At 31.1% G+C, this 17845-nt stretch overlaps 1 protein-coding gene across 1 annotated transcript; it reads left to right on the forward strand.

The window, feature by feature from the left end:
• Positions 1 to 10975: 10975 nt before the first annotated feature.
• On the forward strand, positions 10976 to 16181 carry LOC140041188 (uncharacterized). The gene is made up of 3 exons (XM_072087612.1): positions 10976 to 11031; positions 11844 to 14697; positions 16137 to 16181. The coding sequence occupies exons 1-3, from the start codon at positions 10976 to 10978 to the stop codon at positions 16179 to 16181; spliced, it is 2955 nt and encodes a 984-aa protein (XP_071943713.1).
• Positions 16182 to 17845: the final 1664 nt, after the last annotated feature.

The following is a 17845-nucleotide window of genomic DNA, read 5'->3' on the forward strand; positions in this document are numbered from 1 at the left end:
TACAACTCTGAAACATTTGCTAATCTGTACCATAACTTAATTCTATTGACATAAATTAAATGATTCAATGTTTGGTTCTTTAAAATAAAGTAAACACTTGTGTTAAAGGAAGGAAATATTTGCTGTGTGATGGAAGTACAATATTTTACAGAAAACGAGGAAAAGACAGCTAAAAGAGAATAGATGAAACAAAAATAAAAAGGGGATGTGAGAACATGAATTAACTGTTAATCAAGATTCCAAGAACCGTTGGTAAACATTTAGTTATAGCAGGGAAGAGTATTAACTCTTCCCTGGTTATAGATAGGTGAGGTTCAATAAACAATTGAAATCAATGGTTTATGATTATTTGATCATATTTATTGAACAATTAATTAAATCAATATTGTTTAAATTAAAATCAGTGAATTTCCAGGCAGTTTTATAGTTATGAACAATTAATTACATTCTTAAGATCAGAAAAGGTATAATATGTTTATAAAAAGTAAAATATATTTAGATATTAGATATTGGGTTAGAAACTTTGATAAAGATTATGTACGAATTTAATCAAACATGATTATTTAACAAATCCTGAAATTAAACTATTTTTTTTAGATTGAGTCAAGGTAAAGTTTATCATGGATAACTGTAGTACAGGAGATGAGATTAATTTCATTGATAAATCTATGTTCGATTACATAATAATTATCGTATACGTACTTGCACCAGTATCATTTATTGGAAATCTTGTTGTTGTTGTTTCATTGTTGATAAACAGAAAGTTAAGAAAAATTCAAAACTTTTTTATTGGTTTACTGGCATTAATTGATACATTGTTGAGTATATTATTCATTCCATCTTATCTTAATTTGTTTTACGATTTCCATATATTGCTTACATATATAAATTTTATAGGTGATGGACTTATTCTTTCATCTACTTTGACAATCACCGCCATAGCGGTTGATCGATCAATAGCTCTTGTGTGGGCGCCGCTTCGATACCACTCCATAGTTACAACGAAACGTTACATAATTGTATCCCTTCTAATTGTTTTAATACCAGCTTCAACAATCATAATAATGAGAAACATTTTTGAGGAGAAAATATTCTTTGTCTTTGCTTTTACTGGAATCGTAACAATAATTTTCACAATCTTCCTTTATGCTAATATCTACAAGAAACTTCAGAAAAATCGTTCTGAATTACATACAAGTTTAAACGAAATAGAAGAATTCAAAAAGATATTTAAAGTTTTTATTATCATTATCGGGATTTTTGTGATAACATGGGCGCCAAATACAATCTTACTTTTAATTGGTATGTTCTTTGAGTGTTCGTCTATTCCAGATATTTTCAAGACTTCTATTACAATTACTTTTAGTACTGTTTTTTTTAATTCATTAGCAAATCCCATCATTTATTGGTTTCATTTAACAGAATTCAGAGACTCTTTGAAGAATTTAATTTGTAAAACAAATCAAATCTCATTAGTCAGTGGACTAAAGGTATGAACACCGGGCTAGTATAAATATTTTCCTATCTGTTTCCTCCAAATCGAAACCATTTATTAATTTTATATAAAATGATCACGATACCGGAAATTATTTTCTTAAAGTATATTTATTGTTGATGCTTCTAGTATAAAATCTTTTAATACACTGCCAATTGCCAACCTGTCAATTAAATCTAATAACAAGAATTTTAAACAAATCAATATGTTATTAATTTTAACAAATACTCGTTTAAGTGATCAGCTAATAATGACAGGAGATTACAGTATCTTCCGGTTTTTACAGTGTGAGGTTGTCTATCATTGGTTTGAGACTCACGTTTTTCTGAAAATTTGAATTAATATCGGTTTTCTTCAAGGAAAACTTGTAGTGGTTTTCTAAGTAGTTCCTAAAATTAAATGAATACCACAACTCTATTTGAAGAAAGATTTTTGATGCAATAAAGTTTTGCAAGATCCTACTTTTCTGGAAATTGAGACATGCCATAAAGATATTACAGGTTCCTTGGGGCAAAAAGATTTTTAAAATTTGAAGCGATATTTTTTTCACGGGCAAACTAGTTTCTTAAATGAAGTTAAGTTTTGTGAATTCCACAACTCTATTTCAATAAAGTCTTTTGATGCAAAAGTTCTGCAAGATCTGTGTTTCAGCTGGAACCTGGATTTAGTATTTCATAGTACAGTAGTTCTCTTCCAGTCAACAGTGCCTAATTGTACACAACCGGACTGAAGGTAGATTATAACTTCACTGTACATAGAGTTGACAAATTGTTTATTCATGGACATCAATTGTGTGACACTACTAGTCTTTAGGCCTATATTTTGGTTCTTCGAAAAAGTAAAATTGTGTCAAAAGAAGTAATCGTTTTCTGCAATTCAATCTTTTTAAAAACACACCAGTATGAGCACTATGAAAGAATGGGCTTTGAAAGAATATTATCTGATAATATATTATTTTGACACAATTCCTTGTATTTTGTAAATGGTAAATTATCATGGATAACTGTACAGGAGACATATTTGACATGCTCGGGCGATCTAGTTTGGATTTTGTACTGAATACATTTTCTGTATTTGCACCACTGTCATTTATAGCCAATTTGTTAGTGGTCGTTTTATTGTTGACAAATAGAAAGTTAAGAAAAACTAAAAATATTTTTATTGGTTTATTGGCAGTAATTGATGCTTTGTTGAGTGTATTAGTTATTCCCGGATTTCTTAACATATATAGAGATTTTCATATATTGTTTGAGTATTTAGCATTCATATGTGATGGATTTTTATTGTCATCTACTTTGACAATCACAGCCATAGCGGTGGATCGATCAATAGCTCTTGTGTGGGCGCCGCTTCGATACCACAACATAGTCACAATGAAACGTTACATAATTGTATCCATTTTAATTGTTATTATGCCATTTTTAATACTTTTAATATTGAAATATATTATTGATGGAAACGCATTTATTATCTTCTCTTCTATTGTAATTTTATCTATGATTACAACTATTTTCATCTATGTTAATATTTATAAGCAGCTTCAGAAAAATCGGTCTGAACTACATACAAGTTTAAATGAAATAGAAGAATTCAAAAAGTTATTTAACCGATTCACCACGATAAGCGCTTAAAGCGCTCAAAAGGTTAAAAGTCAAGGTCATTGTAAACAAATTTTCAACAAAAAAAAAGTAAATCGAATTTACATGCGCAGTTTGCTGTGCATGAATCGTAACAACAAATTATACAAAATACTCACAACTTTTTTTTTAAAAATATGCTTCTAAATATATAAAAACAATTGTTGAAGTTAGTTTGAAAATAAAATTCGAAAATATAACCGTTTTTCGAAGCACGCTGTTCGAAACGCGACAGGCGCGTTGAATGAATCTAGGCCTAGACATACAACGTAAAATCGTCTAAAATCCATCTTTATTTCTAATAATCACTATTTTGAAGCTTGTATACAATAAATGTATAATAAATAAAGATTATGTATCAGTTACAGTGTCTAAATCGTCATATTTCCATGTAAAAATGTGATTTTTCTACCGGAGAAAAGTCGTGAAGATGTCCTCACAAGGGCCGCGCCATATTGTTTACCTTTGATTGTAATATGAACCCTGACATGTCAGATGCATTATGGGCATGAAATATTTGTTCAAACTCTGCGCAAAGGTCAGTTTATTGAAGCATAACTTTTGACAAACATTTTGATACCAAACTTGTTTTAATTTCATAAGTTTTCGACGCATTTTCGTCAAATTTTCTGCAAGCTACACGTCTAAAATAGCGGACTAAGCTCCCGAGGGATGCCGGTGCGCGTGGGAATCGCGAATTCCAAGTCGCTTTCGGGATGTTTTTTTTAACATTCCCGGTGAACAAACAGCGGCGAGGACGCTCTCGGGGCGGCTCCCGATAGGCCTAGGCCCCATATGGTCATCGTCGGATGAGTCAGTCTACTAATTTCTTCATAATTTCGAAACCGGTCATTCATAATGGTCAAGTTTGGTCTTATTTTGAAGAGAAGAAATAGGTTCTGATGAAGAGATGAGTTTTATTATGAAATATTTATTAATTTTTGTGCATTTGGTAGTCAAAGATAAATTACAAATTTTTAATAATTTTCCTAAAATATTTCTAAAATTTGCATAATCCATACTCCGCCAAAATAAGTTGTAACACAAATTTGAAAACATATTTGGAAATAAAATGTCCTTTGCATTATTTTTGTTTTTTAATTTTTTTAATGTCTGTGTTTAGAAAAAAAGTTAGGGTTAATTATATGACATATGCTTTTTGGGTCCCAGGGGAGCAAAATAAACTTAGGGGTCAATGGGTTAAAGCTTTTAGTATTATTATCGGAATTTTTGTGGTAACATGGGCGCCAAATGCAATCTTACTTTTAATTTTGTCATTCGTAAGTTGTTCATCTATACCAGATTTTATTAAGACCATTACTACGATTAGTTTTGCTACTATTATTTTTAATTCATTAGCAAATCCTATCATTTATTGGTTTCATCTAACGGAATTCAGAAACTCGTTGAAGAATTTAATTAAAAAAGAAAATATTAATAAACTATTTACTGTAAGCAATAATTAAGCAAGTGATGCAGTTTCAGGAAATATACAGGAGCTGGCTACCGATTTATTACCTTTCCTACCGCCTACTCATTTAGTCCCCTGTTTTTACCAGTTTCTTAAAAAATTAATATTATTACTACTTATTAATTTGATAACCCATATCATTATTATATTAGTAATGAATAGCGCCCCATGTGTTGATAACACAATTTTTGAAAGTGTTTGTCATTGGAACTTTCCAGCTATTTCTTGTTTCTTTTTTAAATGAATATTAAAGCCAAATTGTCATCTAGTGTAGGCAGACTTTGACATACATAGATGTCAAAGTTAATCAGTCAAACATGATATATTGTATTGTGTACTAATACTGTATTGTTATCTAGTGTAATCATATTTGTATCAATATTATCAAACCAAATAAGTTACTAAAGCCTGGTATAACACAGACAATAGAGGGGGCTATACTAATTTTATATTATAGATTATTTTATGTTATGTAACCATTGATGAATATAAAATAATTTTGAAGCATAATTCAAAGCTATATCTACCTCACATAAAAAATGGAATAATATTTATTGGTACAATCAAATAGGTATTTGTGAATAATATTTATTCAGTATATTGTTTAGAAATAAATTGATATTAAAATAATTGATTAGAATTGCTATTGGTAAAAAGTTATTAGATGCTAAAACTATAGAGGGGGTAATCATAGTTGATACATATGTCAAGAAAAGGAATTGAAAGTCTGTGTATTTACAATAACAAGTAAACCTCTCACAAATAGGATTATTGTCCCATTGGGATTGTACAGGGACACAGTGGTCACACAATAGATATTTTGGGAGAGAATTTACAGTAGTAACGACTATTTGTGTTTTTTTGCTTGTTTTTGTCAGCTTTTCATTTTATTTCCCTTGCAAGAATAGTAATAAATAAATATCAAATTTAAATGTATACGCATATACAAATTTAAATATTTCTGTGTTATTTTTTCCAATAAATATTTTTTTTAATGAAATTTGTCTTGGATTACTTTACATTTGTTAAAACCATTACAGTACATGATTAAGTATAAACCCTCAACATTTAGCTTAAATTATACTGTATTTGGTCATGTAGTACATCTTTAAATTTCCCTTACTTGCACAAGTTGTATCTTACCAGAAATTCTTCAACAATTTCCAAAAAGGAGAGGGAATTAAATTTAATTAGGAGGTTGGCTTATACTCTGACATGGGATTACACTCGGTCACTCGGTTTATCTTGAAAAATCAAATGGCCAAAATATGAGTTTCACACATTCAAATGCATTTTACACAAATCCCAAAGCGCCTGGTTTTGAGGTGGCTGTACACATATAAAACAAGTATGTCTTACCAGCGAATCTTCTTCAATTTCCAATGACCAGTGACGAGGGCCTACAGGGGGGTAAGCAGACCTGTACCACCAATATGAGGCCATTGTGCACCTTATATCCACCACAATAGTAATTCCTATGTGTGCATAACTTGAACTGTTTTTATGTTATATTCCAAATAGTATTATCCATCAAAAAGGCAAATATGCTATTTCAGTCAATCCATTATTTAACATTACTTCCATGTATATTATTTTGAGTATAAAACCATGTTGAGTTATTTTTGTAGATTATCAACAGCTATACGCACATTCTACTTCAAATAATCATAGCTTTTTGCAGTTCAATATGTTGACAAATGAGACATCAATTGAAAATGAAATTAAACTTCCAAAGGCTTTATAGTTTGAAAGAGTCATAGACATTCAGTTTTTGATTATTTCTTGACAAAATGCGTTGAAAAAAATCATTATGTAGCAGACAATCATAATCCAACGATAAAATAGTTATTTTTAGAAGTCATCAAAAGTAGCTTTATTGATCATTATAAAGAAATGTTCATCCTCATCTTGGAGACTGCTACAATCCGTAACCATAAAATATTCTGTTATATGTTTTTCTCTCTACCGACTTGTAATAAACAATTAGTAAACAACTCGCAAATTGTAAATTAAAGACGTTCAACTTTTAATGGTGATGACTTTTAGTAAACCTATGGTATGAAATGACATTATGATGAAAAAGAATACTAGCAGTACATGAAAATTACATTTTCTGTAGACATTATTTGAAACAATTAGAAAGAAGGAAACAAATTAAAGTCTATGTGGGGAGGGAGGGGGAGTTTATTCAAAGCGGGAGGCTTATTCAAATAAATATGATAGGCTATGAAAATAATTCAGGTCAAATTATTTTCATTAGCTAAGTTTGATGATAAATTTTAACCTTCATCTTATAATTGGTCATGATTGATAAATAAAAACAAATGTCTTACCTGAATTTTTATAAATTGAAATTTTTAATTTCAAGTATAATTAGCTTTGTTGGACTTATGATAAAATAAAAATTTCTTACCTGAATTCTGTCAGTAACTTTTAAATTTAAAGTTCACTCCTACTAGCATTACACTATTTCTAGCAAGACTATAACAGCCTCTAATTTAATACCATAGTGTACCAATACAAGAGTATCATGGCTTTGCTTCACAAAAAGAAAGGCTAGCAGTTTAATCCAATTTGTAGCTTGAAAAGACAGAGTTCTTGTGTTTCTTGCCGACCAAACAACTCTTACAATAGAAAGCGTCTTATTCCAATAAATATATAATGTGATTAATTCCAATGATACCCTATAATATTTAATCTTAAAATCTAGTAATATAATAAGAGTTCAGTGGTAAAGTTTCTATTTCCATTTTTTTATATTTCACAATATTTAGTGATTGTAGTGGTCTTTATATCTGCCAGTCCAAAATAGGACCAAATGAAAAATGTTGAGAAAAAAGACTGGAATGAACAGTTGAAAAGAAATCAAGTAGCAAGTATGCTTAACTAGAGTTAAGTCTGCATATAACTGAATTAAGCGGGGTTAAGCCTATTCAAATCATATCCGATTTACATCAACATAATCGAATGAGTGATTGGTTTACTCTCTTGTTCACACCAGTATTACTTTGATGTACCAACAGCTTTGTACAACCGTGTAACGTTTGCCCACACACATTAAACTTTGTCTTATAGTCCCAATACTGGTCACACACAAACCTGATTACCTATGTTTTTGCTAAGCCTTTCCTATTCTGACAACTGAACACACCTGTAGAAAGAATACCACACAAGTGCTCTATATTTTTAACAAATGTAGGCCTAGATTCGTTGACTAAACACACAATGTAAAATAATGATAATTACCTGCATGCTTCTATAGTAACAGTCAAGCTATATATCTCACTTTTATGTTATTACTGACCTACATATAATGTAGTTATAGCATATATTCTGCTACACAAAGCTTAGATGGCGTTACCAGCTTTCATACGTAATTATAATACATCAGTTATGCATTTTATTTATTAATGTATAACGCTGAGTTTAACACCAGGTAAGCAGTACGGTACCACACCAGGCTAGTAATACGCTTAAACTAACGAGTCTAACAACATGAATAATTATATTACAAAAATTATAATTTTGTAAATATTAATAATAAAAATTATTAAAATGAATTTTTTAATATCAAAATATATGTCATCATTGGTCATCTAAAGAAAAACACGGTAAATTTCTTATTACAATTAAGATTATATCACCTACTTAATATAAATCCATTGACCTTGAAACTGGTATTAATTACGCAAATATAATAATTTAATTTCATATTTATAGGTGGATAGATTTTTTAATATAACAACTACGCAGTATTATTAAAATGTCTGAATTTAAGGTATGACGAGGGAAGGTGTGGAAATTTGATAGATGTTACCAAAATAAAGAATTATTATAGAGATTAAATAATACTAGCAGATATATATATTCATATACAAGACATCTAGGAGCGATACTCATTAGCTTTAACCCTCTGATCATAACTTTACTATTATTACTTTATATTATTTACCTCGGCAAAGGAGTGTTTGTTTGTTTGTTTGTTTGTTTGTTAGCAGGATTACTCAAAAAGTAATTACAAGATCTTTCCCAAAATGCAATTCTGGACCACTTTTAACAATTATTTTCAGAAATTTCAAAAGCCGGTGCAGTCTTAATTAATAAGTAAACAAAAATTGTATTTTCTCTAGAACTACTTGTCCAAAAAACTTTATTTTTGTACAAGAGGCAAGAATTATATGTTGTGATTTGTACCTTTAAAACATAATTACATTTAATGTATAAGTTTTTTGTTGCGAGTAGTTTAAAAACCCTATTTGTTTGTTTTTCGCGTTTCTGTTCTATTGTTAGTCGGCTGAAGCTATTGTTAGTTGAAAGGCGGGTTACATAACCTTTACACCAAACTCGCATACATATGCTTGTAGTGAAATTAGCCTAAATCACACACAGCACTAAGACACACACTTTACGGTGACTAAATCTGATGTAGAAGAATTTTACAGTAGGCGGAGGTATGCACTCTCGGAGTGGCTTTCTAGTTCTTCATATTTTTTAGCTGTATTAAATGACTACAGTACTACCATCTTCTGTTAATTGTCATAGTTTACTATTTCTTTCTAATCACTAACTAATTATTTTATTGAAATTGGTGATATTGATAAGTAATGTATTAATTTGTGTGTTTAGAAATATCTAAATGGTTAAATATTAGTTTAACAGTAGGTATATTTCTATTAATCCATACTGTGTAGTGTTCATTTATTTACAACCAAAATTGAAAAAAAAAATAAATGGGAGAAAGATTAAAGATTCGAGAAATGTTATTGGTTTAAAAATAAAAATGTATGCCAATATATCTCGTATACACTCTGTTGGGCCCTAAAGGTGTCCCCCTAATAGGGGTTCTATTGTACTATATAATATAGCCTACCTTACTATGAATGCTTCAGTTCGTCCCATATCTATACTACTACAACTTTGTGATATAATACAGTAGCAAGGTGGTGAGAATTATGATGTATTTGTATATTCTCTTAAATCAATATTGATAATCTATACTGAAACACTCCTCAATGTTTATCAACTGTGTTACCTGTACAAACCATATGTCACCAAAAACGTTACCAAATGTGATGTCATTATGACGCAAAATAAGCATAAAAGGTTAAAAGAGAATATTTTTTGTTCAGAACATAAATCAAATTATTAATAATTACGATTTACAAAATAAAATAAAATGTCAGAAAAATGTGAGTTTTTAAAGTTGCCTGAAAATGACGTTGTCGGACATATATTGTTGTTGTTGACCGATAGAAACGCTTAAACCAAATTTAAATGGTTTCCCAACCATTTTTTAACAAATGTAAATATTGGTGGTCTGGGTCAATCATCAATATAGATTTTAAATCTTAACCTTAAAAGTTTTAAAACTTAATGTAACTCATTGTAACTCACCTTTGACTGGAAAACAGACTTTATAGTTCAAAGACTAAAAGACATGAGTAGCCTACATCGTTATTGATGACATCATAGAGTAAAACAAAACTAATATCAAGAATAAAATACTTTTTAAATCATTACCTTGCTTCATACTATATTTCCATTTGTCTATTAACAATCTCTGATAGAACAAAGTAGTTTTCAGTTGCCTGAGATTGGGTTTTAGGATCAAGATTGATTACCAGGTAGAAGTACTGTACCTCTAAAAATCAATACTAGCAACCATTGATTGATACTGTACACCAACATAAACATAAAGATATTGTTTCTTATTAATAATAATTATATTATCCAATTAGGACAAGCTAATGCAATGATGTAGCCACAAAGAAATAAAGTGGTGCTGTTTTTGCACGAAAGGGGAACAATCTATGTTCAAGCCACTGGGTTGTCAAAGGCCCCTGTGAAAAAGTGGTCAGGTTGAAAAATTACCAACCATACTGGTGGCTATGACCCTGCAATGGAAGACACATTAAAAGTTTAAGATAAATATTTTTCTGTGTATATAGTTAAAGACTACACAAGTTTGTCTGTGACGTTATCAAGCTTGGTTTGGACTTGGACGCAACGCAATGACATTGGCACAACGAATTGACCAATTGCAAACGACAGGGTTCAGCTTTATAGTATACTCCATAAGAATCTTATTTTTAAATAGAATCCAAATAATTATATGATATTACTTACTTTGCAACAGTAACTTTACTCGATATGTAAAAATATATAAAAAACACCCCGATTTTATCTTTTACATTACGTATCTTACTACTGTATATGCTCAGTATTTTTTAAATACTTACGCTATAGTTGGTTCCGTAGTCGTAACTCCTAAGATACACAATTTACCTGACAAATGATACCTACTTTACTTATATGCAATCGATTGTTATACAGTGATCCCTTTAATGGCTTTAGCAAATAAAAGCAATCAAGATGTTTACATTGCCGAATCTATTTGATCAGGAATCAGATGGGAATAAAGGAAAAAGGTCAGGAATTAATATTGGAATAGCCTAGGGATAAAGTAAGATAAATGTAAAGTTATGAAAACATTGTAATAATATGACCCAAATGAATAAGTGCCTCGCTTCAATAATAAACCAATATAAAGTAATGTAATTATAAGTAATATTCATATACATTTTGCTAAATACTCTTTATGTTATGAAATTCTAAACAATTTTACATTACTTTATTTTTTTAACTTTTTTTTTAGAATTGAATTCACAAAATGCTTTCAGCATAATTTGCCTTATTACTGATGGCACTTTTTTAATTTACTTAAAAAAAGGGTTTTAGGCAATTTTAGATATTATCAATCAAACTAAAGTGCATTTTTAAAACAGAAGATAAAACAGAACACATTCTACAACTGAAAATTTTATCTTTATGTAGTATATTATTATTTTTTGTTTATGAAGAAGGGTTAAAATGAATGTACGGTGTAGTACAATGGCTCGCTAGTTGATTAGCTGTACCGGTACAACAAACACATATCTGGACCTATTTGAATTGCCTTATTTAACAACATAATGACTCTATTTAGTTGTTTGATGACGTTACTCTGCACATTATTTCTGAGATCAATCATATTTCAACCAGGTTCATTTGATTGTCTGGTTCGTCAACTCAGCTATCATAACGAAAATGTTCACTATAACATCCGTGTCGGTGAGTCATGTTCTCTTTTTTTGCATACATGTGCTAGCATTAATAACACCACAAGAAAACGATATATAAGTAGGCCTGTGAGATATTACGCCAATCATTATTCGACTTTTAACCTATGTTTGTTGGTTAGTGGCGACATTCATCCTCACCCAGGCCCAGAGCTGATGCATAGGAACAAGAGCCAGCATATTGGAAACGGTAATAGTACGAAGAATACATGTGAATCTTGCGCTAAAACGGCGAGAAGCAATCAAAAATGTCTGATTTGCTGTGAATGTCATCACATATTTCATATCAAGTGCATACCTATGAGCAGCGATAGTTATGTGTTTTATCAAGATAATCCATGGGCGTGTAACATCTGCTCCCTACCACAACTATCGGACTCATTTTTTGACAACTCATTGAACAACAACAACAGTATATTGTCACTTGCATCCAGCAATACATCAACTGATTCTTCCATCTTTGAAACTAACCTTATTCAAGTTGCTTTATTTAACGCCAGAAGTGTGGTGAATAAGATCGAAGAATTCCATGCGCGTATCGCAATTGATGAATTGGATATCTTGATTGTCACAGAAACGTGGCTGGACTCCTCTATTGATAGTACGGAACTGTTTCCAGACTCATTCGTTGTGTACAGAAAAGACCGTTCAAGACACGGTGGTGGTGTTCTGTTAGCTTTGAAGAACGCATTTAAATCCTCTATTGTTGACTTTCCTACTAACATTGAGGTCAAAATTATTGAAATAACTGTAAATAACAATTTTAACGTTTTAATATGTGCTGTTTATAGGCCACCGAGTTCAAATGACGATTGGCTCAATCAATTCCACGATGTCGTTGATTTTATCCTTTCTATTTTACATAAGTACTGTGGTGTAATTTTAACTGGTGATTTTAATTATGATTACGGTGTTGATAGTCCCTTAGTTTATAAGAAATTTAAAGAAATTATTGCTCCACTTGATACCATACAATTTGTTGATTTTTTTACTCGTGTATCTAACACCAAAAGTAGCATTATTGATCTGGTCTTGTGCAATAACCCTGACATTGTATGTAATTTCAGAAGTCATCCCGGTCTCAGTACAAGTGACCACCTTGGGGTTTATTTTAATATTAACGCTAGATGCAGTAAAGTTAAACCTGTAGATAGATATTATTATCAATATAGTAAATGTGACCATGACGATCTTTTTACAACGTTGGGGGCGGTTCCTTGGGGACTGTGCCTGGAACAATCAGACTGTGAGGAAATGTGGGAAAATTTTAAAGACCTCTTTCTCGCCACTATCAACGATTGTATCCCTAAAGTCAAAAGTAAAAAAAGAAACAGGCCAGCTTGGATAACTCAAGAAATGGTTACCATGGCTCGTAAAAAGAAACGAATGCTAAAAGAGGCTCATCGTCATCCTCATAACCTAAATAAGATGGACAAATATAGAAAGTTTAGTAATAAATTAAGAAACCTAACAAAAAAAGCTCATTTACAATATATTAGGAAATTAAGTGTCGCCTGTGTAAATGGTGACTCCAAACGTTTTTTTAGTTATGTTAAGACAAGGCGTAAGACTGGACAAGTCAAAAACTTTGTTTTTAATGGTATACCCTTGGTTTCCGATATCGATGCGGTAAATGCATTTTCCACATTCTTTGCGTCAAACTTTAACGAACCTAATCGTAATTTCAATGTTAACCATGAGATCTGTAATTGTGTTCACCCAGATATTGTTCCCCTTAATAACATTAATATTACTGAAAAAACTATTTTCGAGGCTCTATTGTCATTGAAACCCAACAAATCCCCTGGACCAGACGGGATTACACCTAAAATGTTATCCATGTCAGCTCCAATTATTGCCCCAGTGTTGTGCAAAATGTTTAACAAGTTCTTAACGGATGGCTTTGTACCAAAAGATTGGAAACTCGCAAATGTCACTCCTATTTTTAAGTCAGGTAATCGTAACGATGTTAATAATTATCGACCCATATCGCTATGTTCTATTATAGGTAAGGTTTTTGAACGTATTATAGCAGATAACATTCTTTTTCATCTTCAATTTTTTGGATTTATAAGTCCCACGCAACACGGGTTTTATCCAGGTAGATCGTGTGTTACACAGGCCTCAGCGTTATATCATGATTGGTCACAAACAATGGATGTTAGACAACCTCCTGTAATTGATGCAATATTCCTTGATTGGGAGAAGGCCTTTGACCGTGTTCCCCATGATTTAGTAATCAAGAAACTGCACAACATGGGAGTATGTGGATCTCTCCTAAAGTGTCTTCACTCCTTTCTCAGTGACAGATTCCAACGTGTTGTTCTTAACAAGGAGCATTCTGATTGGGATAGAGTGGGCTCGGGTGTTCCTCAGGGATCAGTGTTAGGCCCGCTTCTATTTAATCTCTTTGTTTATGACCTACCTCTAAATACCTCTTCTGTTATGAAGCAGTATGCAGATGATACTGTAATTTATAAACCTGTATTCAGTCGTCATGATGCACTTACCTTACAACAGGATCTTTGTAAAATTTCCAAATGGTGTGAGGATAATAAAATGAAATTAAATGCAAAGAAGTGTAAAGTCATGCACATAACTAGGAAACGTAATTATATCCCTCATTTTATTTATACAATCGAATCCAATCCCCTTGAAGCTGTTAATTCACATAAATATCTTGGTATTAACTTCTCACGTGATTTAACATGGTCTGCTCACGTTAATGATGTATCGATGAAATCAATGAGAATGCTTGGGTTTATCAAACGGTTTGTAGGTTTCAATGACACCGAAATTTTACTACGACTTTTTAATGCACTATGTCGACCTGTTATTGAATATGGTGCTCCTGTGTGGGATCCACATCAAAAACAACATAATATAGCTATTAACAAGTCATTAAGACGGGTTACTAAATTGTGTGTTGAAGGCGATTTCACTGACAGGCTTAAGATACTAAATTTACCAGATATGGTTCAAAGAATGAAATTTCATAGTATAATTTTTGTAGTTAAGTGTTTGCATAATTTAATTGATTTTGATATATTTGAATACCTTACAATTAATTCTCGGTATCCTGAGTCGCTCACCTTTAAACACATGTATGCTAGAACTAATGCATTTAAATACTCCCTGTTTGTTAATTTTCCTCGAATATGGGAATGTATCCCGCATGAAGTTCGTAACAAAGTCCTGTTTAACTTTGGGGGGTTTAGAAGGGATTTGAAAAAATGTATTACTGATATCGAATTCATCTAGACTATCACTGTGTTTTTTTGTCTTTTGCGTTTTTCGTACTATTAGTTGGGAAAGCCACTCGACAGTGCAGTTCTTTTGAACTGATCCACTTTTGGTTACCCGCAGGTGCTGATTGTACTTTGTTCTGTTTTGTTGAATGATGCCGTGCCTTGTTTATGATTTTTGTATGTTACCTGGAAATTGAATAAAATAAAATAAAATAAAATAAAATAAAATAAAATGTTTATACTATCAAATGTATACTAACAAACTGTAAGTGACAAAAAATGTGATGTGCCCATATGGATATTTGGACATTTTAGTGTACAGTAGACAGAGCTGAAGGTTCACGATTTGATAATGGTTAATGCTTAAGTGCAGTACTTCTATTATTAATGTGTCGACCGCTACGTATACCCCACTCTCTGTCAGGGAGGCCCAAGCCTGTTGCAGGAGAATCAGAAAATAATGTGTATATTTATATAAGAACTTAGTTTTTTTACTTTTGGATTTCTTTTATTAATCAGCTTTATTGAATTTTCCATGCCACTACACTCCTTTAAAATATAGTCATTTATTTAAGATCTAAAAGATGATAAAATAGTATTTAATTAAAAGACACTTTATTTATGTAACTTCAAGTATAAACAAATCAACAAACATGTTATTATTATTTTTATTTGTTTTATACATGTGGGAGTTAAGTAAATAGAAATTGGAACCAAAAGTATACAGATAGATCTGTACTCGCCCATAAGAGTAAACAAAAAATACATTCCTTAAAAGCATGCATAAAGAAAATAGAAATGCAGCAAGGAAAGTGTTTATGTCGGGGAAGAATACCTGGTAATTTCAATAAACAAAAATATTTATTTGGCCAATTTTTATTATTATTATTATTTTATTTATATAGCGCTTTTCCAAATTAGTGTAAAATGATCAAAGCGCTTTACATCAGCAGACCCAACAATGAGTTACTTCTTAGGAAATAGATGTGTTTTGAGGGCTTTTTTAAATTTTTTAAAACCGTGGTTTTTTTCTGAAAATGTCTCCATCATGTACAATGGAAAGAATGGTAGAATGTCAGCAGAATGTCTAGGATTTTAAAATAAAAATTATACAAACCAGAAATGGTGTTTGTAGTCTATGAGTGTATTTCTACCTTGTTGATTTAGAAACGAGGGCAATGGCTTATGACGGTTTATCCAGGTAAATTATAGACATGATATAGGCACGGTATAGACTGTGAAATTAAGTATTGAAATTCATTTAATGAATCTAATCTTATCCTTTGGATTTTAATTTATTATTGGGGCTCATCTTGTTGGATCCACCTACAACACTTACTTTTGCTGTTATAAAGTATCAAACAGATCAAGTGGCTTAATTAAAATTACTATCACTGTCTACTGCAATAACATAAAGGTATATAGAAATAAATATCCAATTATCATCAAATATAAATACTTCTTTTGATACGGGAACAAAGTAAGTTCCTATTTGTGAGTAGACGAGTGTGAAATACCACTAACTTCTTCTCAAAGGCATTCGATTGGAAATTATTGACAGAATGCTCGCCAATTAGTAAGAGTAACAGGTTTGTGATGAAGCGTAAAAGTAAGAATTTGTTAAATCATGTGTTTAATTTAATGACAAGAAGCCACTTCTTGAGATTCAATCAATCAATCATTTTTAACGCTGAATTTGAGACATCAAGTCTAATTGTAATGGGTTTGTTAAGGTCAATGGCGTGGTAAGAAAAAAGGTAAATCACAAAAATTTGAACTGCTCTCTCAAAACAACTGTTCAAAATAAGTAGACTACAAGACTTCCCTTCATGATGACCAAATAGATAGAACCTTACATGATGGTAAAATAGTATTTTATATGATAGTGAAATAGTACCCTTCATGATGGTCAAATAGATAGAACCTTACATGATGGTAAAATAGTATTTTATATGATAGTGAAATAGTACCCTACATGGTGCAATAGTATCCTACATGGTGCAATAGTATCCTACATAATCAGCTTGTGTTCACTTAAAGAACCCAGTGCATCTTTCAGAAAGAGTAGGGAGTTACCTTGGTGTTCCATTTCAGCCCTTCATTTATCAACCATTGAATCATTTTGTACGGAAGCCATGACAGTTACCCTGTCTCAATAGGATGTTCAGGATCCAGATGAGTACATTCATTATTATACAAATAATGAATGTTTATGAGTGCAATGGTACAAATAATGGCACGAGGTGAATGATGAAAGGTTATATCAACGAGGCAAAGCCGAGTTGATATAACCTTTCATCATTCACCAAGTGCCATTATTTGTACCATTACACGAATACAAAACATTCATTATTTGTTTTATATAACATCTAGACGTTTTTTTTTCGTACACAAAAATGTTTCAAAAAGTACTATTTAACGATCGTTGAATAGTGCGTACTATTGCACGCCATGTGACCCACATTCGTCCAATCAAATGACAGGAATTTATTTAGGTGTTATATAAAAACTATTATAATAGTGTACAAAGTTCTGTGAATGATGTTTCTATCTATCTTAAAATACATTTTACAAACCTTGTATCAGATTTTCCACAGATCCTGCTTAAATAAAGTCTATCTCCATGTTATTTAAAATGTTTTTTTTACCTACCATATTTTCAATATTTTGCCACAATATTCTAAACAACAGCAATTCTAGATTTTAATCTATAAACAATCATGACAGCTTCAATTTTTATAACTACAGGATAACAATAATAATAATTACACATGACAATTTTCCAGATAAAATTGATAAATTATATAGAACGATTTCTAATAATGAAAAGAAATTTAAAAAAAATGTACTATACCTTCAATCAACAATACTTAATT

Source organism: Antedon mediterranea, chromosome 2 (genome assembly GCF_964355755.1).
Source record: "Antedon mediterranea chromosome 2, ecAntMedi1.1, whole genome shotgun sequence".
Classification (NCBI taxonomy): domain Eukaryota; kingdom Metazoa; phylum Echinodermata; class Crinoidea; order Comatulida; family Antedonidae; genus Antedon; species Antedon mediterranea.